Source organism: Nematolebias whitei, chromosome 21, assembly GCF_014905685.2.
Source record: "Nematolebias whitei isolate Nwh7 chromosome 21, NemWhi1, whole genome shotgun sequence".
NCBI lineage: Eukaryota > Metazoa > Chordata > Actinopteri > Cyprinodontiformes > Rivulidae > Nematolebias > Nematolebias whitei.
Window position 1 is genome coordinate 19,791,032 of NC_056518.1, and position 25,455 is coordinate 19,816,486.

The window sequence follows — 25,455 nt, forward strand, 5'->3', positions numbered from 1 at the left end:
TAGCTTCTGCTGCTATTTGTATCTGTATTTCTATTTTATGTTTTCCTGTCTGCTGTGCATGTTTTTCTTTTGTACAGCACTTTGGTTGGCCTTGTTGCTGTTTTAAGTGCTATATAAATTAATTGGTATGGTATGGTAAATGTGCTTGCTGGTAGTTTTTTGATGTCTCAAATCGTGTCCTGACAGGACCAGATGTGAAGAGATCTTTTTTGTAATACCACTATCCATCCTCACCTTTTTCTATCTAAAAAAAAGTATTCTGATAAAGAATAAGAAGCTGCGCTCTTGTAGCAGCAGCAATGTGCACTCTGCCCCTCTTTCGGACGACTGTACGAACAATCTCACTGTATCCCGGTACAATGATAATAAAGCTTATTCTGAACACATGGAGGATGGTGTTCCTCAAGGACCAGTATTGGGAACCATTGTTTTAGAGAACTGCTTATCATAGAAAGCTAAACCTTTGTTTTTAGAGTACCGGCAATTGGAACCTCCTGACCCCAATTTGCAAAGAAAAATATAAAATGCAAAAGTAAACCTACTATCCTCATATGTGGACATCATTTATTCTAAAGCTACTTCCTGTACCATGACAGAGTCTAGGTATTTAACTTACTAGGTCCTACTAATCCCATGGTCCTTGGAGAAAGAGAAAATGCACACCAAGCTTGGGTCTCAGGAGATTAAAGGCCAGATTTGGCTGCACAGTGGTCTAGTGGTTGGCACTGTTGCCTCACTGAAGAATGTCCTGGGTTCAAGCCCCTGGTTGAACCTGTGGTCTTTCTGTGTGGAGTTTGTTTTCCTTGTGTTTGTGTGGGTTTTCACCAGGTGCTTCGTTTTCACTCCACAGTCCAAAAACATGCATAGGCAGCCTTCAGGCCCAGGCCTCCCTTGCAAAAGAGGTCGGGAAATAAAAATAAAAAAATAAAATCTGATGCTGTGATGAAGGTGATTTGCCTGGAAACCAGGTCTGATCTGATCAGTTATAATGACCCAGTATGAAGAAGGTTTGTGATAATAAAGTTGTGTTGCTTGTCATAAAAATAATTATAATCAAATGGGCTGTCGTTTTGTTATAATATTTATCCAATGCTGACTTTGCCAGGGGCCCCGAAATACCATCCCCACAAAATGTTGCATAAACTCACAACTTTGACCAATTGTTTTAATGTGTGCTAAATTAGTGTCATTCTTTTTAAAAAAAAAGTCCCAAATAACTTGCCATATAGGTAAGAATGTCATTTTGACAATGAGTAATGTTTTTATTGATTGTCTAAAGCAGAATTATAGGAGTGTGGTTTGATTACTGTATATTTACATATATGTTACAGCAGCCTGCCATACAGAAGTGTATTTAAAACAGGTTTAGTCACCAAAGAACTGTGTGAAAGTTTTTAACAAACAACATTTAGTAGCAGCAATAAGCTTCAACTCTCTACTGATCAATGTAGTTTGTTTCTGAGCCATCCCAAAACTTTACTCTGAATGTAAACAAAACTAAATTAAAAAAACACTCAATTGTAATATATAAGTAAAGTTTATTTATATGTTTTCAGTAAGTCAGTGAAAATGAAAGGAACAAACATGAACGTGCAGTTTAAATGTTTATTAATTGCCAGACCATCACAAATAAAAGCGACAATTATTATTTAAAATGAATTTAAAATTATAAATGCAAAACAAAAACCACATTTTGGTGCAAACGTTGCTTCAATATTTTGGGATTATGGACTTCAAATGGACTTTTTTTTTTGCATCGTTTGTTAAAGAACTTTTACTTTGAGAAGCTTCTAACATGTTACTAACATTATAAAATCAGACAATCCATGTTGTTTTATTAACCCCTCTGTAAGTTTTTAACATGTTATGGTGTGTGAATTTCCAAACTAAGAAAACATGAAGTTTAATGTTATATACGATACAGAAGTTTAAAAGCAGCTGGTCCTGAAATGGAGGCAAAGCCAGACCTTTTGCTCTGGATCTCTGGTCCCTCTGATGAAATCAATTTCTCTCCAAATATAAACTCGGAATAATTTAGCATCCATTTACATTTTTTTATGAAGCTGTGTTTAATGCCACAAATTTTGCAATGATATTCATGACAGTAAAATGATTAATACGAGGCAGATTTGGATTATTATAATCGTCTAAAAATAGTTTGATCTCACTCAAAAGTTGACCTCTGTGCTCTTGGATTAAATAGTCCATACATCCAATTATTAGTTCTGTAAGTTCTGCACGTCCAAGTTTCTTGGCTTTGAATGATTCTCGTTGTCATCACAGAATAAAATCAACTTTCTTCAAAGCTGTCTGTGTGGTTCCCTCAGGGTCTGAGTGTGTTCTTTGCCTCACAGCATCACACACACAAAACCAGAGTGACAAACTGTCTCACTCGGCCTGCTGAATGGGATGAACTCATTTTTCTTGCTACATTTATTCTTAATAATTTACATAATAAAAGAAACTGCGAGTACCAAGTTATGGCCTTTAGTAGAAGACTTTCTTGTGGGTGATATTTGTCAATGCATGCTTTAATTTTGGGTGTTTTTTTTATGTAAAAAGCAGCAAAATGACGCCTCGTTTAAAAAAAATCTATTTCTAAATCATTACGTGTTGGATCTGAGTACATCCTGGTCTCTAAAGGACACGCATGCTATAAATAACACATTTAAAATTCACTAAATGAATCTATTTTATGATAAGGTTCAGACTTTTGGCTATATAAGCAGTTAAAGCAACAACGGGATTAACAAAATGTGAATTATATCGAGTATGGTTATGCAGATCTAACCCAGAAAGACGTTTCCATAGAAGCACTCTCCCCCGGCCTTTTTGTCTCCGGTGTCGTCCACGTACTCTGGGAAGTGTGCCCCCACGCAAACGTTAACCACCTTCTTCACTTCAGCTGGCAGACCCCTCAGCTTCTGTGCATGCTCAGTCAGAGCCTCTTGATTGAGCTGCGGACACAGAGGCCAGATGTTACAGGATGCTTCAATTTTAGTGTCTTAATTTCTCAGAGGTGGCTCTAATGAATTTCTGCATTCAAAAACACTGGCTTGAATCCAGGATGGATTGATTTTAGACAAGATGTTAAGCTGAAAATGTCTCAATGCACACCTGGTGTTAAATGCAGTTGCAACTATAATTTTTACACTTCCTGCGAAAATGCAGTGTGAATGCTTATTGCAGAAGACCTTGCTGGAAAACAGCTGAAATTAGCTATAAAGACATGCTGAAATGTAGCTGAAATGGAAGAACAAACCTAAATTAGCAGAAGAAAGCTGAAAGAACATGTTTGCTGAATTAGGTTTAAATAAGCAAAGATTGGTTAAAAAATAGTAATAAAAAAGAGGAAATTAGCTAAAAAAAAAAATATATATTTTTTTTAAAAGCTGAAAAGTAGCTCAAAAGTAAGAAAGAAACTTAAACTACCAGAAGTGAAAGAGCTGAAGTGAGCTAAACAAATGAAATATGCTGCAAAAAAAAAAAAAAAATCAAATTAGCATAAAACAGCTAAATAGTAGCTAAAATAGCAGACAAAGTTAAAACTAGCAGAAATAAGCTGAAAGGAGCATAACAAACTGAAATTAGCATAAATAAGTTAATTAGGCTGAAAGTAGCAGAAATTAACACAAAAAATTGAATTTATCTGAAAACTGCTGAAATTAGCTAAAAAAAAAAAGCTTAAAAATTAGCTGAAAAGGTAGAACTAGTTTAGATTAGCAGAAGAAAGCAGAATTATCAGAAAAAAGCTGAAATTAGCAACAACAACAAAACCAGTTAAAAAGGCAGAAAGAAGCTTAAATTACTAGAAGGAAGCGGAGAGCACATTTTTGCTGAATTAGGCTGAAAAAAGTTTGAAATTATTGTAAAAAAATGTGGAAATAGCTGAAAATCTACCATCAGCATAAAAACAGCTAAAGTAGCTGAAATAGCAGAAAAAACTGAAAGTTGTATAAATCAGCTGAAAGGAGCATAACAAGCTAAAATTAGCAGAAAAAAGTTAGAAGAGGCAGCAAAATGTTGTAGTTAGCAGAAATAAAAAAAATAACAAAAATAAATAATAAAAAAAAAAAGTTTATATTTGGACAAGGAAGCTGAAAGAAGCTGAACCAGAACAAAACACGAAAAACCAGTAAAAGGTTGTAAACAGATCTAAAGATCTGAAGGATGTAAAATGAGTTCAATTCATTTTCTATGAGGGAAAAAAGTGGCAGAAAACACTAAATGTTTCAAAAAGCCAAAGTTGCACCAACACCAAAAGTCATAGCAGGATTGTTCTGAAAGAGCTGAATGTTAAGATTTAGGATTTGCTGAAATAGTACAAAATTAGTGGAACGATACCGAAAAACATATGGAAGAAAAATAGATCACAATAGAGTGATAAACATTCACACTATTAAAGGACTAGCTGTACTTGCACATCGTATGTGTTGGAGATAAATCTCAGCTACTTCCATGTCAAATTTAGGCTCAATATTTGTGAAATTAACTACGTTAAGCCTCTAATGCAGCTGCCATCTTAATTTGCAGTCAGTTTTGGAGTTAAATCCAGAGATTATTTCCTGGAAGTTGTAATCAGTTATTGGCTCAGGGGATATTGGCAACAGTCAGGCTCACTATAGTCCGCCTTCGTCTTTCGGCGGCAGCTGATAAATATTACCTCACATTACGTTATCCTCAATATAAAGATCATTTCTTCTGCCTCACTTGAATTCCTCCCACTGATTCTCACATCAAATATTGTACTTGGAATCTAAAACTATATTTGAACAATCCATCCATCTGGCATTCGCACGTCAGTGTCGAAACTGTTTCACACCTCTGTTCTCAACGTTAACTGCCAAGACTTCTCCAATTCAAAGGAGAGCCTTGTAATTATATAGATAAAAAACTAAACCTCTGACATTATTTCCAGCTGTGGGAGCTTGGACCGTTGTTTTCTGGATGTGTCACTCTGCAGGATTACGTAGAACCCAGATGGTCGTGGTTAGACATCAGTTTGAAAACTTGTGATTTGTGAACAATATGAATTGCAGATATCTGTGCGGGTACGCGTTGGACCAAAACAGTTAAAAGGCTAAGCATCTGTTGAAGAAATCTACATCACCTGCCATCTTTAGTTTTGTAGTCTAAGATCCTGTTGAGGACGACTCTCAGCTACAACCACGCCAGCCTTCAGGCCAGCATCTATAAAACTGACTAAATTAAAGCCATTTTTGTGTTGGCTAGGGTCGATTAGCTGTGGCAGCCATCTTGAAGTGGATTAACTCCAAATCTTAATGAGTTTTAGCTGTACAGCCATTGATTAATTGACGAGTTTCACTCAAATCTGTCCAATGGTTCATGAGAACACATCTATAAAAATCGCTTTACACAACGACCAAGACTGTGAGGAGTTCATCAGGGTCAGTCAAGTTTGGATTATTGGTAAGCGTCAGGGGATTATTGGAATAGTTTGAAGGGTCTCATTTTTCTTTCCCAGAAGACGAACGCCGCATGCTTTGAACGGACAAAATAACGTGATTGTTCCTGGTTTCGCTGCATCTCTTCCATTGAAAACATAATTTGTAAAAGGGACAAGACATATTGTCCATACCTGATTAGTCAGGACCTTGATGTCCTCCAGTGTGGCGGCTTGTTTCTTCATCAGAGCCTCTTGCTGTGGACTGAAGTCAGACTGTAACACAGTAAAGTACAAGCCATCTCACTTCTTGGAAACATTATCGATTTGCGGTTTTCAGTCTGTGTGAACATGCTTGTGCATGTGAGGGATGCAGACGGTTAGTTTGTCTCCAAGCAGTCCGTCTCGTGTTTCTCCCTGCGAGCGTATGCAGACGCACCCATGGGACGAAACCTGAGCGCGAGGATCGATGCAGTTAAGTCGCAGGTTTTGTTTTTGGTGGGATTTTTGCACTCGAACGCTCAATACCAGGGCGCTGCTGATTAAACAAGCGAGCGTGTTATTAAAGGATGTGGCCGTTAATGGGTGAAAGTTGATTAGGTTGTTTAACTTGAACTGGAGTGTGACCTAAAAGCGTGGAAGGGTCAGGGAGGTCTTCTGCCGTGCAGATGGAGTCGATTGTGGAAAAGCGTGGTCATTAACCTAGATCCATCAGGTTTGAATCCTAATGAGCTGGCAGAGAAACGAGAGCCGAGCTCGGTGGGTAATCATCGACCACACGTGGATAACCTGTTCTCTGAAAACAGCTTCTGAGTAATGGGCAGGCCTCACCAGTGCTGAGCGACTGCTGCATTTTACTCACTGATTAAAAACAGTGTCGGGGCCTTTTGTAGGTAAAAGTCGTGGTGCATTTATGTGTGAGCTCCTGGAAGCATGTCCAGGATGAGAGCATGTTCATTCTAACATGCTTAAAGTCCCCTTTTTTTTAATTCAGATCTGTATACTCTTTGTTGGCATGGCCACATCTGTTTAATAATCCAGCTGCTGATACAGAGACCCTGCTGTTTATTAACAAACATGATGCATGTATTTCTCTTTATAGTTTATGCTTTGTTTTTTTTTTGGACTCTTCCTACATCAGCATGCATGTGCTATTTTAACCATTCATACATCAAATGGTTCAGCTTGGTTTGGAGCAGGGACTTTTGGTTTTTGCAACTTATATGCTTTTTAATTAATTTAACTCTATTTAAAATGAAACTCCCCCGTAGAAATACATAAATTATCTTTACTTTCTTTAAACCAATGCTTGAAATCTGCTTCAGCAAAGCCACTTGCTCTATTTGTGTCTTTTTGTGCTACCTTTAGCTTTTAGCTTCAAAATGTGTGACTCATCATTTCTGCTAAATTTACCTTTTAGCCAACACTATGATGATTTAAGCATTCACGGTAGTTATTATGTAACGTTTAGTTACCATTCTGCTTCTTTTAACTAATGTGCTATTACTTTCAGTTAATCATTTTACTACTTTAAGCTACTGTCCTGTTCTTTTTAGTTTTTAGCTTCACTTTAGCTATTTTTAGATTTAGCTGTCATTTTTCTACTTTTAGCTTGTAGCTACCGTTCTGCTACTTTTAGCTATTGTTCTTCTCTTTTTAGCTTTTAGCTACTATTCTGCTACTTTTAGCTATTGTTCTTCTTTTTTTGCTTTTAGCTACAATTATACTACTTTTAGCTATTTTTCTTCTCTTTTTAGCTTTTACGTATTATTCTGCTACTTTTAGCTATTGTTATTCTCTTTTTAGTTTTTAGCTATCATTTTGCTTACATGTTAGCTACTGTTCTACTTTTAGCTTTTAGCTACCATTCTACTACTTTTAGCTATTTTTCTTCTCTTTTTAGCCTTTAGCTACTATTCTGCTACTTTTAGCTATTGTTCGTTTTTAATTTTAGCTACCATTAATCTAGTTTTACATGTTAGATACTGTTCTACTACATTTAGCTTTTAGTCCCCGTTTTAATATCTAGCTGCTATTTTACTTATTTATGTTTTTAGCTACAGTTTTGCTACTTTTAGCTTTTAATTAACAATATTCAAATTTAGACTTTTAGCTTCAATTTAGCTCATTTTAGCTCTGTTCTGTTTGTCTAAACATTAACAGCTCTATTTCAGCTTCTTTAACAACTTTTAGTCTGTATTTATGACGGGCCTAGTTTAAAGGCGCAGATTGGGGCAAAAGAGGGTGGAGACAGATGTGGGTGCTTCAACGATCCACCCACATTTTTGATGTTACACTCAGCAGGGGGATTTGAACTGACAATTCTGATCACGCGTCCACTTCTTGAGCCTCTGCTCCACCACTCTCCCATCTGACATATTTCATGATGAATGCTGCTAAATGAGTTGTCTCAAAAATTAAAGTTGAATTTTGTCCTTCGTCTTGTCTTAGAGAGGAGCACGCAACAGAAGAATGAATCATTAAATATACCGTCCAGTTCTGCTGCTCTCAGTTCTTTTTAGTCCTAAGACGTTAAGCTTTCCTGTATGTTTGCAAATGTTCTAATTATTGCTGCGTGCACACATATTTAAATCAGAGCACAGTTATAGAGAGTAGTTTCCACTTACACCACTGTCAGGCTGACTTGCCTCGTCCAGAAACTCGGTGCTCATCGCCTTTTTCAGCCTAAAGACAGATACTTCAAATTAGACCACACAATATCAAAAGTTTTGTTCAAATTTATATAACCAGACTCACTGGTTTAGTTTTCTCTCATTTTCATTTCACTATGAATATAAGGCTTTTACTTTTTGATAACCTTAAAATAGACAAGAAGCACAATATTTGATCAGACGTGAACTTACTTTGACTTCTCTGAGGAGGAACATTTGAGGAGTGCTTTCCTCTTTTCTTTAGTTTCACTACAATAATAAAAAAAATACAGCAGCAAGTGAGGAATATGGAGGAAACTGTGCAAATGAAAAGCAGCCCTCCAAACAACCTTTCTCCCTTTAATCAAGAGTTGCAGGACTGAATGTGTATGTTGTGACCTTATCAGAGCGGCCATCGCCTGCCTCCCTGCTGCTGTTTAAACACCTGTTAGATATTAGCTGTCCTGAGATAACCATCTGCCCACTGGGGACCAAACTACACACACACTGAACACAATAAGGACACAAGAAGACCTGCCTGCTGAGGTGATTCATTCATTATTTGAGGCATTTTCTTTGCAAAATGTCAAGTTTTTCACCTCAGATAACACAGACGAGTACACAGCTTCAGGGCACAGATTGGACGAACTCAGCAATGGCTTCTTTTGATGTGTTTGTGTGTTTTATGGATGCTCTCACCTTTCCAAGGTCTTCATTTCTACGGTGTGTCTCTCCATGGCCATCTCCAACAGTTTGGCAAGTCTCTGACAAAAACAGGGAAAAGAAACGGTTCAGTAAGCTCCAGACTAAATAGTTGTAAAAACACAACTTTCTTTTATTTGTAACAGAGCGCTTGACCTCTATGAATTAAACATATGTTAGACCAACACCATCTTCTGCTGGAAATATAACAGAGTTGTAGCTGTTTTGGTCAAACCTTGAAAAAAAAAAGCATGATGCATTATGTCCGGCTCAAAGCATGTGCTCAGGATGACTCTCAGCTACTACCAAGTCCAACTTCAGCTCAATGTCTGTCAAATTTACTGAACTACAGCCATTTTAGTTGTGGCTAAAGCTGAAACAGACACAGGTAAATTAGGGTTTTTGCCTTTCAGCAGCGCACATTAATTATATTAATCAAGGGTGCAAGCATGAATAAGTTAAAGACTGACCCTCTTTGGAGCTCCCGGGCTCTGAACTTTTATTGAGTCTCTGTCTGATATGTTTTTAAAAGAAACTCTGGCTGCTCTTTTCTCATAATATGAGAAAAGCAACAAAAAAATAATAAAGATATTAGATGCGGGAGAAAGGTGACTCCAGCCTTAGTTATATAAATTATGCTATTTTTGGCCAAGTCATTAAATATAATAAAGACGGCCAAGAGCTGTGTGGTTACACTAGAATGATAATCCCTTTTATTAGCCCCTTTTTTTAAGAAGCTTTTAAATATTAATCTGAATGAAGAAACCCCACTCAGCTTATCATCATATACTCTGCCTCCACTTACTGTCAGGCAGAAGAAAAGAAGCAGAAAATTAAATTATTTTAAATTAGGGTCGGTTTGAATACAACCAAAGGAATAGTCTTAAAAGTTTAAAGTAAAATGTTCCATTTGTAGGAAGTAGTTTTTTCAATGGAAGCTGTTTTTTTTTTTTTTTTTTTTTTTGTAAGTTATTTTTATGTTATCCATCCTTTTGTCCTTAGTTTGTTTTTTTTGTTTTTTTTGAGGAATATAGTATTTTATCTTTTAGTTGTATTTCTCCTTGTGGTTTATGTTTTATTCTTCTGTGTTTTGGTGCAGCTTCCTGTGTTTCTTTGCCAGTTCTTTGCAGCTTACCGCTCACACCTGTTCCCCACGATGAATCATCCAGGTGCTGTCACCTGTCACTCACTCTATGTAACCATTTCTGATCACCACCCCAACCTGCCAGAAGTCTCGGTCCTCTCTCTTGTATTCCCTGTGTTTTTATAAACTATTGCTGCCACATCAGTAGTTTATTTAATAAACAAGTTTTATTTTACTCGAGCCTCTCGTGTCTGCCTGCATCTGGGTCCAATCCCACCACTGACCACGATACCTCATACTTTTGAAATATATCACTTTGTACTGTGATATAATTTTGAGAAAACCCTAACTTACATATTGGCTAAAATATTTGTTAATCATGAGAAATAAAACAACCAAAGTAACCAATACAATGTAAGGGATGCACGATATTGGATTTTTGGCCAATATCCAATTTACCGATATGTTAAAACTTATTTGGCTGATAACCGATACCAATACCGATATTTTTCCCCTAGACCTACTTACAGAGACTGCATAGCTTTCTCTGCTGTGGAATTAAAATACTACTTTGTACATTATTCTGCATGGTCTTTGTCAGTTTGACCTGCTACCAAATGCAGATGCCAAAATGGGGGATGGAAATGATTTAACACTTCAACTTGGATTATGTTTAATGTCAAATTTATTCATGACATTTACTCTCTAACACAACGACAACACTCGAACAGTGCACATTTGTAAATTTTCACAAATCTAAACTTAACGGGGTGTGTGACGTCATAATGTTGTGCTGGCGCTGCAGGCATCCTTGTCACTGGGTTGTCATACAAAAACAACACCATATATATATATATATATATATATATATATGAAAAACAGTGCCTTTTATATCAGAGTAATTTTGATGGAATGGCCGATATTTAACTTTATCACTAATACTGGCCGATACCATGCTGATAATATCGTGCATCCCTTTATGGAAGTAAATAAAATTTTGGTGTTCAAGAACCTGTAGATAAACAAACCATAAACTATAAATGAATATATGATTAACTCTTCATTAATCCCCACAAGACAAAAGCGGACAATAATGCTTTGCTCCTCTGTGTGTGTGTGTTAGCAAAATATATAATCAACCCCTGCACAATGTTTTTAGTAAAACTTTCATCAGTGAATGCAGACTGCAACTGATAAACTTTTGGAGCTCGATTCAAGATGCCCCAACAGCCAGCAGGCTTCAGAAAACACATAAATGTCTGCAAATCTGTTAATTTTACAGATACCGACCTAAAATTTGAAGTGGTAGTAGCTGAGAGTCTTTCACAACACAGTCCCTGAACATGAAAGTTGCACGTAACAGCTCCAACTCTATTTTCAAACATGAGATGATCTAAAACTCTGGCGTGAAATATGCATGTCCTCAAGGAATGCTAGGCCTCCAATAAACCTGTGACTAATGAGAGTCAAACTAAAGTCTGAATTATTTTTACCTCTGTAGCACACTGCTCTTTCTTTTTCTTCATCTGCTCACTTTGTTCTGTCCACAGAACCTGCAGCTCCTTCTGCATCTTTTCCTTCTGCTCCTGCACCCGCTCTTTTTTTACATTGTTGTCAGACGTGTTGTCCCCTCCCCTGAACAGTGAAGCACATTTGCAAAGATTTTGAACAGAGTTGATAAACCGACGGACACTGTACGTTCTTAAACGACACATCCTGACAGCTTCGGTGCAGAGGACTGAAGCTCTTCATGAACGCACTAGCTGCAGAGTATTTTACGTGGACCGAACAGAATTTTTAATAAGCTCGACCAAAATGACAACAACTTAGTGGGTTGTCATTAATAAGCTGCAAACAGAGCTGCTCTGCATGAAAAAATATCTTTGATGGATGATCAGACATAAACAAGTGGACAGATGGATCTCTGAACATCCTTCTTCCTCCAACATGATCAAAAGCTCTTTTGTCAAACAGCCTGCTCTATTCCTGCAGGACAAAGGAGGAAAATGAACACATACTCCTTTTTCCTCAGCGATGTCTTCTTTTTAATAGACTTGATGAGGTCGGAGTGTTTCTGGATCACATCTTCTGTTTTTTTCTGACACTTCTTTTCAGCTTCTTTAAGCTCTCTTTCCTGTCGCTTGATGACCTTCACATAGTTCTTGTGCTGTATCAGTTCTTCGGTTGTCACTGTGGAAGGCTCTGCAGCAAACAAAACACAAAAATAGAAAGAAAAGCTTCAAATTAGCGACAAACATCTAATCAACATAAATACTTTATTTCTGCTACAAGTTTTACCAACAGTTCACTGACATGATGAATGATGCACTTCAGTGTTACCTTCACCAGAGGTTTGCAACTGAGTTGGGTCGCTCGATTCTGCAGACTTGACCGATTCATTGGCTGGAATGGACAAGGTCACATCAGCTGCTTTTTCAGGAGTGGGTTCTTCTGAAACAGGCGCTTCAGCAACGTCTTCAGATTTCTGATTATCTGGAGCAGGCTCTGGGTTTGTATCAGGCTCAGTGCCTTCTTCTTGTTTGGATTCAGGAGCCACCTCTGGCTCCGGGGCTGCTTCTTTTCCCTCAGCACTGGGCTCCTCAGACGTCTTCTCAGGGTTTTCTGCATCTGGTCCAGCATCAGGAGTATCAGGAGTCTGAGATTGCTCTGGCTCTGGCGAAACAACCTCTTCTTTAGCTTCTTCTGCACTAGTTGCAGGAGGAGACTGGGAAGAATTGTCAGCACTGTCAGTGTTTGGTGGAGGTTCAGGTGCAGCCTTTTCTGAAGGAGACAAGTTAAATATTTAAAGCTAAAATATGTTTTAGTTTCTGACAACTGTGTTGTCACCACAAGTTGCTTTTTAACCTTCAGCTGGAGTGTCACTCTCTGTGGTTTGCTCTGCTGGGGTTTGGACCACAAGAGGCAACTCATAGGGAGAAATGTAGTCGGAGGATGACTGCAGGGATGACAAGAACAGTCTGACAAAGGTGATCATCTCCCAGGGACCTAATAAGTGCTTTATTAACTCTTGGAGCATCATCATACCTCTTTGGGGGTCTTTGATGGCTTGTCTGAACCCTTTGTAGGATTGAATAAGGCATCTGTGAAATCTGAGGAAGAATCACAAACTTTAGTAGTTTCTAATACAATATAGATACAATACAACACAAGAAAGCATGATATATGTAAAATATGACACAATATAATATAGTAAAATATAATTTGATGTGATATATGATATATTACAAAGCATAACATAAAGTATGTTACAATATGCAGTAATGTGGTATACGCTGCAATACGATATAGCACAATACTATATGATATACAGTATGATACAATGTAATGTGATGAGATACGCCACAATAGGATATGATGAAGTATGGTTTGATATAATAGAATATAATGTGATGTAATATGATACAGTACAATAAAGTACTTTACAATATGATGGGATGTGATGCAATCTGATATAATGCTATATAACGCAGTATGATACTATATGATACAAGTGCAGGACGACAAAGTACAGTATGATACAATTTGATACAATATGATAAAATATAGTAGAGTACAAAACAATTTGATTTGACTGCAGTATAATACGATGAAATACAATACAGCATATTACTGTATGATACTCTACAATACTATACAGTATGGTACAATATGATGCAATATACAATGTTATGATACAATACGAGGAGATACGATACAAGGCAGTATGACAGGAGGCAATATGAGGCTATAAGAAATGAGGTGCTACAATATAAATGATACAGTATGAGGTAATAAAATACAATACAATGCAGTATGTTATGAGACGATGCATCTGTGATATGGCACAATAAAATACATACTATTGACCACTTGGAAAAAAATTGTTTTGGACTAATTCACTCACTTGAACCTTAACCACAATGAAAATCAAATGCTCCTGAGCTCCAAGCATCCACATTATTATCTGACTTCTCCCTGATTGTCATCAATAACATTGACGGAAGGCAATTATTTTCCTTTGAGTGAACACAAAGTGGAAAAATAAGCACCTGCAAAGGCAGCAGGGATGTAGTCCTTGACCTCGATGTAGACAAAGAGAGCAGGCAGAGTGAGAGGCATGTTGCTCTCACTGTGCAGGCAGATGTGATGAAAGCCTGCAGGGCGAAAATAAAAACCTCAGTGATTTTAAAAAATAGCAGCTCATCTGAAACAAAAGCGTCCTTAAAAAAACAAAACAGCAAACTATTGGAGCTTCTAAACGAGTCAGTGATTTAAAATTATGTGATGGAAATGATTTGCTGTTCTCTGGCCTGACTGGATGGCATCGACAGGGATAATTCTGTGTCCCACAAATTTCCCGTTCTCTTCGTGAACCACAATTCTCAGAGACGCCATTTCTGGGAGCAGGATCTATGAAAAAAAAAAACATGCATGTTAGTGCTGAAATCAACAACACATTAGAATTTAAACACACAATTGTCATTCATGCACTGTGCTTATCAGAGCTCAACCTTCTCAAAAACAAAAGGCTCCTCATTCCACACTGGGTTAATGGCGTTGGGTGTTGTGGACCACTTGGTGCGGTATTTCTTCTTGGGGTCTCCTGGCAGTCCAATCACCTCCACCTCAACCCCTGTTTTCACACTCTTGTCAGATAGAAACTGTCCTGAGTAGATCTGTTTGAGACAATAAGATTTGATGGTTAATAGCACTGAGTGTCTGCATGCAGATGAAGCTGTGGATGTAAATTGAGCTCACGTTCTCGCTCATCCAGAGTCCATTTAAAAACAAGGAAGGTTTTTAGATACAACAGGCAGCTTTTATTATTATGGATTCTGCATTTAAATGCATCTAATAAGAACACACATTTCCCTGAGCAGCTGAGGCTAATTTAGTCCTTAAATTAGAGCTTTGTTTTATGTTTTACTTTCAGTACTTATATATGTGTGTGTCATCACTTCGAGCGAACTTGCATGAAAGATTTGGCAATTTGTTTTACGCTGGATGCCCTTCCTGATGCAACCTGGGCTCGAACCTACAACCTCAGGATTACAAGATTACGGCACTGACCACCAAGCTACCGTATCCCCATATATATATGGATCAAAACAGCTACTTTGTAGATCTCATTCTCAACTTTTGAATATTTCAGTCTAAAGCTCTGGCATGAAAGGTGATGGGTGAATTCAAGTCATTTTATTTTAATTAGTGTGCTCAGATAACAGAATAATACTAATAATGAAAGAAAACATGAAAGACTGGTGAGGAGAAATCAATAAGCAAAGGCTTGAACCTGCCTTTATGGTCAGAGTGCTTGCCACAACGGTGTCGATCCTGTCACAGAAAGGGTCGAACTTCTTATCGCTTCGACGCATGACGTCGTGTTTGAGAAGGTAGCCCGTTCTGCCATTGTACTCAAACAGGGCCATGTTCAGCTGCATGGGGAAATCTGGAAAAAACGCACAAACACATTATGCCACCTCTCTGCAACCTCAGGAGCAGCAGGGATGCAGATGTGCATCAGAGGGCTTCGCGGCACAAAGAGGTGCAACACTGACCTCCAGTGGCAAAAAAAAGGTTACTCTCTGAGCTCTAAAACTAACTCTCATTCAAGTGTCAGAAATGTGACAGTTCTATATGTTAGCTTTAATATAATAGGCTTTTTTCAATATCAGTATCATCAGAAAAAAAACTCACTAATAGATTATAATAATCTGTTAAATACTAAAACGATCATACTCTCTCACAAGGGTGGATTATTTGTTCACTATGATATGACACTAAGAAAATCCTTATCTTGATTTTTCTTAAAGTTCAAAAAGCACATATGAAGCTGGACTAAGCAACACTTTATTTTGTTTTTGGATTGCCTACTAGCATAAACAAAGTTACTGATGTGTTATATATGTTTTACTACAGTAAGGAATTGTAATTGAATGAAAGTTACAAGAAACCTGGATATTCCTTCATGTTTACTAGGACATTTATGATTTTTAAGGATATTTAGCATCATATTTTAGGTTGTACCCATTGTTTGATAGTTGAGAGCCACCATTTGGCAGCCAACGTTCCAGAAAGGCTGAGGGCTGTAGTTGGACGAGTCCATTCTTGTCCCTTTTGGATAAATCCTGCTCATCTGTCTCTTATTGTACCTTTGAAGTGTTATTTAGGAAGCCTATATACAACAATATTTGTTTTTATTAAACCCAACAGATTAAAACTGAATATTTTTTCTCAGAAATTGTGTAACTTTTTTGCTGCAAGGCAATATTTAGGCCACTAATAAAGGATACTCCACAAATTCAATAGCCGTCTTCGCAATCATCGCCTCCCCTTTGGTCTCCACAAATGATGAGATGGCGTAACTTTTGTTTTTCTCTGAGCACAAAGGAAAAGAGGAGGAGAATGATACCTCAGGGTCATGACATGGAATGCAACTTGTGTGAGTTTTAAAGATCACGTTGTTACTTTTGGCGTTCTCAAAAGAGATGAATTTGTTGGGCTGGATGTAGTTCACTATGGATGACATGGCCTCATACGCTGTTACTTCTTGTCCAGCTGTGCCCTGTGAGTGATTGGCAGGAAGTTAGCAGATCTTTAGACTCTTTTTGCTGCAAAACAAATAAAGTAGTCATCATTTACCTCATCTGATGTCTTCATTTTCTCCTCATCCTGTTCTTCTGTATCGTCTTGCTCCTCTGCATCCTCCACAGCTGCTTCTACTTCAGCTTAAACATAAAAATAACAACTTCAGATAACTTATAAAGACAAAAATTAAAACTGACAATTGTTCTTATACAGAACCTGATTTTCTGGACTGAATTTGTCGTACCTACCTTGGTTCTCCTGAGGGCTAGCTGCTGGGTTGCTCTCGTCCTGGGGAGGGATGTTTGGGTCCTGAGGGGTTCCAGCTGCTGCGTTCTGATCGGTCACTGCAGTGCTGGTTTTCTTGGTCTGGGCTGGCTTTTCATGACCCTTTTTGTTTTTTATGAGGATCTTGCCCATAAGCTCAGAGGGGCTGGGGATCTGCTGGCCCGGCTTCAGCTAGAAAAGATCAAATGAACTTTGTGTAAATTTGAAGGAAGCAGCTTATTTGCCACTGAAACCAGCTGGTGCTTGTTCCGTCCACCCTCTCCTCAAATGTCTGGACGACATTAAGACATGGATGGCTTCAAATTTTCTAAGTTTTAACGACCAGAAGACTGAAGTCATTGTCTTTAGCCCTGGCTCAGCTGCCGCCTCTTATCCTGTGAACCTGGACTCCCTTCAGTCTTATCTGAAGCACTCTGTTAAAAATCTTGGAGTGGTTTTTGACTCGGATTTTAAGTTCGACAAACAGATCAGTTCAGTTCTGCAGAGAAGCTTCTTCCAACTGCGGCAGGTAGCTAAGCTCAAGCCAGTGCTGTCTAGACCCGACCTTGAGACACTAGTCCATGCATTCATCACAACCCGCCTGGACTATTGTAATTCACTGTATGCTGGGGTCAGCCAGACCTCTATCTCACGACTACAGCTCGTCCAGAATGCTGCAGCTCGGCTCTTAACCGGTACACCGAGGTATGAGCACATCACACCAGTTCTGTCCTCCCTACACTGGCTTCCTGTGAGAACTAGGATTGATTTCAAAATTCTCCTCCTGACCTATAAGTGCCTAAATGGCCTCGCACCCATCTACCTCTCTGAGCTACTGGAACCATATGTTCCCTCTCGGGCTCTGAGATCATCCGATCAGCTGCTTTTGGTTGTTCCAAAAACACGACTGAAGCTCCGAGGAGATCGGGCGTTTTCAGTCATGGGTCCCAAACTGTGGAACAACCTACTCCCCAACATTAGGCAGGCCACCTCCCTTCCTGTGTTCAAATCCCTGCTAAAAACATATCTGTTCTCTCTGGCGTTTCATACTGTGTGAGTTGATTTAGTATATCTTGTTCCATGTCTTCATTTTAATGCTGTTGTTTTAATTTTTTAAGGTATATTCTTACTGCTTTTTATTTCTCAGTGTTACCCTTAGTGTTAAGCACTTTGATAACAGTCTATCTGTTTTAAATTGTGCTCTATAAATAAATATGATTTGACTTGACTTGACTTATTTCTGAAGATTAAATCAGCAATGTCAGAATGGGAAACACGTATTTGGACAAGTTTTTTTTTGCATTTATTGCTTTCTTAATAATATAATCAGATTGTCAAACCCATAATATCATTATAATATCAATGCAGCATGATAGCCTAACGTCTAATCTATCAAATATTAACTTTTCTAATAAATTCTTGGTGTAAAAGCCTGAAATAGGTCTATAATTTAAACAAAATGTTATAGGGGTGAACTCACAGGGTATTTCTCCAAAGGTTCTGTTAACAGAGCATCACCAAAGATGGTTTTGCAGTAGTTGGCCATCTTCTCCTGCTGTTTCACCCTGAAACAAACCACATTTTTAATTTAAGTTGAATTCATCATTTCATTTGGGATATTGTTCTTATCACGATGTGTTAAGGCTTGTTAGTAAAGCTAGTTGAAGCAAAGTAAAAGTTCAGATCTTACGAGTCAACGTGGTTCTCAAACGAGAGAATGACGGGGTACTTCGAGGTCTTGAATGCACTTTCTGCAATGGCCTCTATGACATCCTGACAAATATCAGAAAAAAATGGTTTTTTTTTATTTTTAGTCTTTATGGTTACTTTTATTAAAGAAATAAACCTGACACTTGAGAAATGATTGCTATGTGAGAAACCAACAAAGAACCAAAACGCAAAAATTGCACCAAAGCTGAATATTTTGTGTCTAACCACTCTGTAAACATAATGAGACAACTCTGCTTTGAGGACAAAATCGAAGCTGCAGGAAACAGAACGGAGGTGTTGTGTTTGGGCTCGTGGGACCGCGGAGCGGCAGCTGACCTTAAATGGAAGTGTTGAGTGTGAGAGAAGGACACAAGCCTGTTTTTATGAGTTACTCTGCACTTTAAATCTTTGTAGTTTTGTTTTTTGTTCCAAACGTGCATTTCAGCTCAACTTAAAGGTTACTGACTTTACTTCTCAGGACGAATTCTGATTTGACCCTTTATAGAGCGTGAGCAGCTTCTGTGTGTTTTTGTGAGGATTTATTTATTACACAGAATTCAGAGAATATTAGATAACGAGCAGCATGAACATAACATCAGATGGTACCTTGAAAAGGATCTCAGTGGTCATGGTGAAGCCATGGGTGATGATGGGCTCTTCATCTGGAGGTTTCCCCTTCCAGCAGTCCAGCTCCAGACACCGACAGCCAGACAGCAGACACTGACGATACATCTCTGGAGAGGACACGCCTGAGAACTGACCAGCTGCACGGAGGAAAAACAAATCGTGGGGTAATTCATACTTTTAAACTCCAAACTGCTGCTCTGAAACTTTTCAGGTATTCCAATCCATCATTAGATCAATGTTGTCCTGAAGTGACCCAGAAGCCCAACGAGTTTTAGCTGTAGGACAGAGTGGAGTGTGTGACCTGTTAGGTACGTGTTGTGAGAGGACTTGATGAAGTAGTGGGGAATGGGTTGGGTCATGTCCTGACACTTGGCAAGCTTGTCCTGCATGACAACACACGTCTCCGGACCCATCAGGAAGAATAAAAGGCCTTCTGGAGAAATCAGACCTGCAGTAAAAAACACCATAAAGCACTTAAACCAAAAATACATAAAGCTTTGAGTCAATCCACCTGGTTCTTACCTCTGTTGGCATTATTAGAGGTGGGTTCATATTTGTCGATCAGAGCCTTGATTTGGTCTTGACGAAGACGGGGAAACAGCTCCTCGTTGAGTCGGGAGTCCCTCTGTTTCTCGTTGAGGAACTTGGTGAAGTTATCCTTCGTCATGGTGGGTTTGGTAGAGCTGGAGCGCACGGTAAGGCAGGAGAATCACATCAGCTATAGATTAAATGGAGCTGAACTCCTGTACATGTGATGGGTGTGCACAAAACAGGCTTCACATCTGGAAAAACTGCGTTTTCAGCACAAAGCCGTCTGAACGCTGAGTGTTGAACGACTGCTGAACTTTGATGAAGTAGGTGAAACTCAGCTGAAGAACTACTTAAAACACTACATAAAAGAGAAGCAAAATTGCACAAAGCTAAAAAAAAAGTACCAAAAAGATAGCTAAAAGCCATAAGTAGCTAAATGCTAGCTAAAAGCTTTGTCACAAACTAAAAGAAGCAGAAGCAAATAGCTGAAAGTTGAAAATGGCTAGCTAAAAGCTAAAAGTACCATAAAAGGCTAACTAGAAGCTATAAAGCAGTAAAACAGTAATTAGAAACTAAAACTAGCAAAAGGATACATACAAGTTAAAGGCAGCAAAGCAATAGCTAAAAGCTAAACATAGCAATAGGCTAGCTAAGAACTAAAAGTATCAAAAAGCTTACTCGAAACAAAAAGCAGTAGAAGATTAGCTAAAAAAAGAAAAAGGCAGACTAAGAGCTAAAAGTCATTAAAAAAATTGTGTAGTAATGCAATAATTAAAAACTAAACATAGCAAAAGGCTAGCTAATAGCTGAAAGTATCAAAAGGTCAGCTATAAGCTAAAACTGTTGTAAAAGCTAAAAGTAGTATGAGACACAAACAGAGCATTTATGATGAATTAGCTTTCAAAGAAAACAATGTTTCTGAAGGAATTGGGGAAAATTATATATTTCGATGGGGAAAATATTTATAAACAAATAAAAAAGTATAGAAGTAAACAATATTGTAAGTGCAGAATCAGCTTTCAAACATTAACAAGTTTTCAGAAACTTTCGATTATCTCTGCAGATTACTGGTTGAGTTGGAAAGTCGACTTACTAAGTAGTAAAAATCTCGTAGATCTCCGGCCGAGGACAGAGATTTATCAGGAAGGTCCTGAAGGCGGCCTCAGTGAACACATCAGGCTTCATACTCTCGTACTGAAACATAAGAGCTTGTTATTCTTGTCAAAGCTGGACTTTTTTCTGTAAAATCAAAGTTAACTGTTTAGTCTGATGGCCTTATGTAAAAACTATAAGAAACAGAAATATTAAAGGAGAAGCTCATAGGAATAAAGTTAGGTTAGGTTGCACTGCTGACCTTTCCTTTGGGGAGGTGAGCTGCTGCTAAGGCACTTTCCACTCTCTTCTTGTCAGAAGGAAACATCTTGTAAATGCTGAAAAGGCACAAGCTGTTCACCTAGACCCAAATGTGGAAATATTGTTCAAACTAATCACTGCTGGGTAACCTACTTCTTTACTGGAATTTTGCCATCCTTGTTGGTCTGAAGAGAAATGCGGGCGTATCTGAGGTTGAAAGTATTTTCATTAGAAGAAACAATGCATTTGATTTACTTCAATTTTATTATCTTCTATCTAAAATGTCTCCAACATTCACTTACATTTTCTCCAGGAAAACTTGTCTGCACGAATTGTTTCTTGCAGCATTGTATGCAATTGTGAGAATGTCATCTGCCCAGTTCTTTGCAAAGAAACAAGAAAGTTGTGTTAGTTGCATTTGAAGTCAACAGGAGCTGAAAGTCTGTTAGCATTGAGAAGATTTTAAATTTTCACTGTCACCACTAGAGGGTTTAAACATAGAAATATTTCAGGAAATGGTAGCAGTAAATGGTGCTTTTGAACAGCTGTAATTTTATTATGGCTGATTAAATTTGGAAGCTGGAGCCATAAAGTCTAATAAAACTAAAAGGGAGGCAGAGGACGCCTTATTGGGCTTTATTGGAGTGGGAGCAAATTAATGTATCATGTCTGACGGCCTGTGATTGTGTTTGAACAAACAGTGACATGTAAACAGTTAAATAAAATGAACAGCAACGCAGAGGTTCAAGCTGACGCAGTGAGTGAGAGGTGTTTTATTATTACCTGAGTCACCTTCTCTTTTGAGGCGAAGAAGTTATAATAGGTCAGATTAACCGTGTCTAGACCGGAGACAATGGTCAGCGTTTTGGCAAGATGGTTGCTGTCTGGGAAATCCAGGTTAAACACGTTGCGAACTTTTGGATTCTGCAAATGAAAACCATAGTGCAATAAAACATCTTGCAGTAAATTTATTTGGTTCGTTTTTGGGAGCTTGCAGGGCATGTTTTCTGCAGAAACTGAAAATCTAAAAGTTTCACTTATTCAGGCAAATATGGTGACCGAGACATGCAAACATATGCATAAACACTGAGATTCACACGCACATGTTAAAAAAAAATGAGAGAAAGAAATATACTTTAGATACAGTCTTTCTCTCTACAATTTGTCACTTCCACTTTTCTCTCAGTGATGCAGCGCTGACGTCAGCAGTGAAAATGCTTTCCCCAAAAGCTCCTCGGGGGCCACGGAGGAAGATGTAATTCTATCAGCTCTCATGGAGCACATTTCCCCTCCAGAAGGCGTGACGATGGCTGCATGCTGCAGCTCTCTGCAGAGCCCAATGGAGACTGGACATGAACTGAATCTACAGCTTTTGGCTCAAAGGAAAGAAAAAACATCAATCCCCGATGTCAAATCAGTCATCAGTCTGTGGGATGGTGCGTCTTAATGGTTCTTTTTGTGCCTGTACATCCGTGCGTTTCAGCAGTTGAGGATGAGGAGAAGCCCTGGTGCGTTTGTCCACTGCAGCTTTTTGCAATGCAAATATGCTTCTCAAATTGATGGACCGACCAAGGGCTTGACGCCATATTTGCATGCATGCAGAGATTCTTACACAATGAGCAAAATGGATTTGACTAAACTGAATGCAGAGAGTGCAGATTACTATAATAAATAATAATGCAATACTCACTTTGGGAAGTTTTGCATACTTTCCAGTTCTGGTATCTCGGATGGTAGCAACATCCACGAAAGTTGTCTCCTGGAAACAAAAGGCAGAGTCACATCCAGCTCTAAACTCCACTTAGCCAAGAGTTACATACAAAGTGCAAAAACGATGAGATTCGCTTTGTTTGAGCAAAAGACATTTTTCTGTCTAACAGAGACTTGGCTCAGCAGAGTAGACATTTACTGGTTTTCTGATGCGATGAAAACTCAAAGAGGCTTTGATGGAGGAATGAAGCACTAAATGACAGCACACTGAACAGCATCAGCACCGCTGCCAAGGCAGAAAGGTTGAAGAAGCTGTGAGTTATCCCACAGCTTTCACAGATCCAAATCACAATGTCAATTGGGACACAATTACCTCTGTCCGATATGCTTTTAGACATCTAACACGATCCAAATCATCTGCTTGGCAGTAAAACCATTTCTGTTATGTATTTTTTTTTTTAAATAACTGCAGATTTTCTGGGCAATGTCATGCAACATATTAAAAAGCTTACGAGTATATGATGTAATCCAGCGAAATGACTTTAAATCTACACTCGTTAAAAAATATTTTTACTGAATTCAAAGGCTTTTCACTGTATCACCAAGTAATTGGTTTTGTCAGGACACCAGATTTAGATTAAGGCCCTATTTATGTGAATAAATGTGAGCTAAGCAGTGAAATCTGTTCTTTCCACTTAAAATGGCTTACCTTGCTTTGGTTGGTCCAGTAGACATAAAATCCTTTCGAATCCATCTTCATGGTGACAGGAACAGTTTTTGTTGAGTCCTTAAAGAAGACAACACTGACTTTCTTGCACTTAATTATTTTCCTTATTGATTTCAAACAATCTGTTAATTGGATTCAAGGAGTTAAAGGTGAACCGTCAAGAGGTTAAGCTATGAAGCGTTGAAGAACTGAAAAAAGGACTTGATTTTTATTGTAAAATATGACAAAACAAAACATTGACAGTCTACTTTGCTGCTAAAACCAATTTATTTAAATTCTCACTCACCTCCGACCACTTGGTGAACCTGTCTCCTTTGACCAGATAGTTTTTGACCTCTGGAGGTTCAAGAAAGTATCTTTTCTTATTCATTTTGTCCTTCTAACGTAAGTTTTGGTTGAGTAATACTATAGCTGAAATAAAGCCACTTTGGGGAAATCTGCCATGGTTATATCTACAAACTACCCTATTCTTCCATTTGCATCCAAAAGATGCGTTAAACTGGAGCTTGTTGCATCTGACTGTAGTCAGGACGCACCCCAGCTATATGCATTGCAAATGAAGCTAGGAAAAAAAAAATGCATCAGCACCCGTGGATTCTGTCGTCCATTGTGAGAATGGTTTTCTTAAAAAGTGAACAAAAAGTAAACAGCTTCATGTGTGGGTTATATTTCTGATGTTGCAACATGAATATTGAGGTGAAATTATATTTAAAAAAAAGGTGTATGTGTTTAATTAATATTAAAGTACAAACTCCACCAAAAAACTTCACTTCCAAAACAACTTGTGATCAGAGTTATTTCTACAGTCATTTGATGTGATTTTTATATTAAACAAAATAATATTGTACAGCATAGTACACAATATACTTATTTACACTATACATTATAGTAAGAAATACTTTAGTGTTTTTTTAATATTTTTAGACTCTTAAATTGTGTAAATATTTTTTTTCTCTTCACTCTCTGCATTTTATTTGAAGTATTACTATTTTACCAAAATTGTGCCACAACAACCATCAGTTTAGGATCATTCAGTCCCGAAGTTCTGGAGGAGGCTGACTGCTGTTTCGGCAACAGCTCGCCGGTCATTTGGATAACATTCAAATAAACCTTCTGGTTGTGTAGCTAATGCAAACAATCAGTCAGGGAGCACACAGGGGACAAGGGAGCCACTGTGGGGTCCAAGACTAATGTGTCAAGATGTCCCAATGAGACAGTCAGGAGCACTGCTTGTCACCCCTGCTGAAACTTGAATAAGAAACTCAACTCATTAAAATATTTTATTTACTTGCAGCTGTTTAATGATTTGACTTTTAATAACTTTTTAATTCACACTTTATTAAAACCCTAACTTTCCTTGAAGGCATGCATATCGCCTTCTGCCTTCCCAAGTCATCGCATGTCGGGGAATAATGAAGTTATAGCTGTTTTGGTGCAACTTTTAAAACTACTTTATCACATAATATTGCGAGAACGCATCACCCTCAGCTACAGCTCAATGTCTTAAACTTGCTGAGCTTAAATTAGTTTGACTCCAGATGTGCACCATTAGTTTCATGGGATATTTTGCTAACAGACAGGCGGGCAAAAAACAGTATTGTTCGCCTTCACCTTCAGCGGCGGGTGATACACTTTAAGCTTCCTCGTGCTCATGAGCAAAGGTGAGGTCGAAAACTCATCCAGATGTGTGTGCGCCACACGTCTCTGCTGCTGTTACATAATTTCAACAGAAATGAATCTCTGTTGCGTCTGCGCGCGCATCATCCAGTCCGCTTGGGTGCGCGCGTCGCTCCGACAAGCTCCCTCCCCTCCGCATCGCGCAGCATCCTGATGTGAAGGTGATGTTTTTCGTGTACTTCTTCGTTCCGCCTCGTCTCCTCAGCCCCGCTGCCTCTTTAAGAGCCACCGCCCGCCCCCCTCCCGTATTTTTAGCTGAGCCAGCGACTTCATTCGCTGGATAAGACGCGCATCTGTGCGCCGTAAGACCCCTTCTAATAGATGACATCAAACCCTGTGGAGACGCAGCGGGCCTACAGCCAGATGTTCCCCGGAAATCTCAGCAGATAAGGTGGATTTATTGCCTGTTTTGGTCTCGGGTGCTGCA

At 38.5% G+C, this 25,455-nt stretch overlaps 1 protein-coding gene across 1 annotated transcript; it reads right to left on the minus strand.

Moving 5' to 3' along the window:
• Positions 1 to 2,698: 2,698 nt before the first annotated feature.
• Positions 2,699 to 23,724, minus strand: plcb2 (phospholipase C, beta 2). The gene is made up of 32 exons (XM_037695053.1): positions 23,638 to 23,724; positions 23,334 to 23,411; positions 22,605 to 22,673; positions 21,698 to 21,838; positions 21,217 to 21,296; positions 21,068 to 21,121; positions 20,916 to 20,991; positions 20,655 to 20,755; positions 19,553 to 19,713; positions 19,332 to 19,478; positions 19,010 to 19,167; positions 18,384 to 18,466; positions 18,174 to 18,258; positions 16,678 to 16,885; positions 16,484 to 16,569; positions 16,310 to 16,406; positions 16,135 to 16,219; positions 15,869 to 15,993; positions 15,139 to 15,290; positions 14,353 to 14,517; positions 14,152 to 14,251; positions 13,891 to 13,995; positions 12,887 to 12,951; positions 12,707 to 12,797; positions 12,182 to 12,622; positions 11,860 to 12,043; positions 11,335 to 11,476; positions 8,755 to 8,819; positions 8,269 to 8,325; positions 8,032 to 8,089; positions 5,600 to 5,680; positions 2,699 to 2,957 (listed from the first exon to the last, which is right to left on the minus strand). The coding sequence occupies exons 1-32, from the start codon at positions 23,719 to 23,721 to the stop codon at positions 2,787 to 2,789; spliced, it is 3,795 nt and encodes a 1,264-aa protein (XP_037550981.1). The 5' UTR covers positions 23,722 to 23,724; the 3' UTR covers positions 2,699 to 2,786.
• Between the last annotated feature and the right edge of the window lie 1,731 nt (positions 23,725 to 25,455).

What these genes read in the sequence shown, in the direction of transcription:
- plcb2 (XM_037695053.1), bottom strand. Translation starts at nt 23,721, where the DNA reads ATGAATAAGAAAAGATACTTTCTTGAACCTCCAGAGGTCAAAAACTAT. An exon ending in TACGAGATTTTTACTACTTA is followed by an intron (nt 19,714 to 20,654) that starts GTAAGTCGACTT and finishes CGTGCGCTCCAG; the next exon opens with CTCTACCAAACCCACCATGA. An exon ending in AAATGAAGACATCAGATGAG is followed by an intron (nt 16,407 to 16,483) that starts GTAAATGATGAC and finishes AATCACTCACAG; the next exon opens with GGCACAGCTGGACAAGAAGT.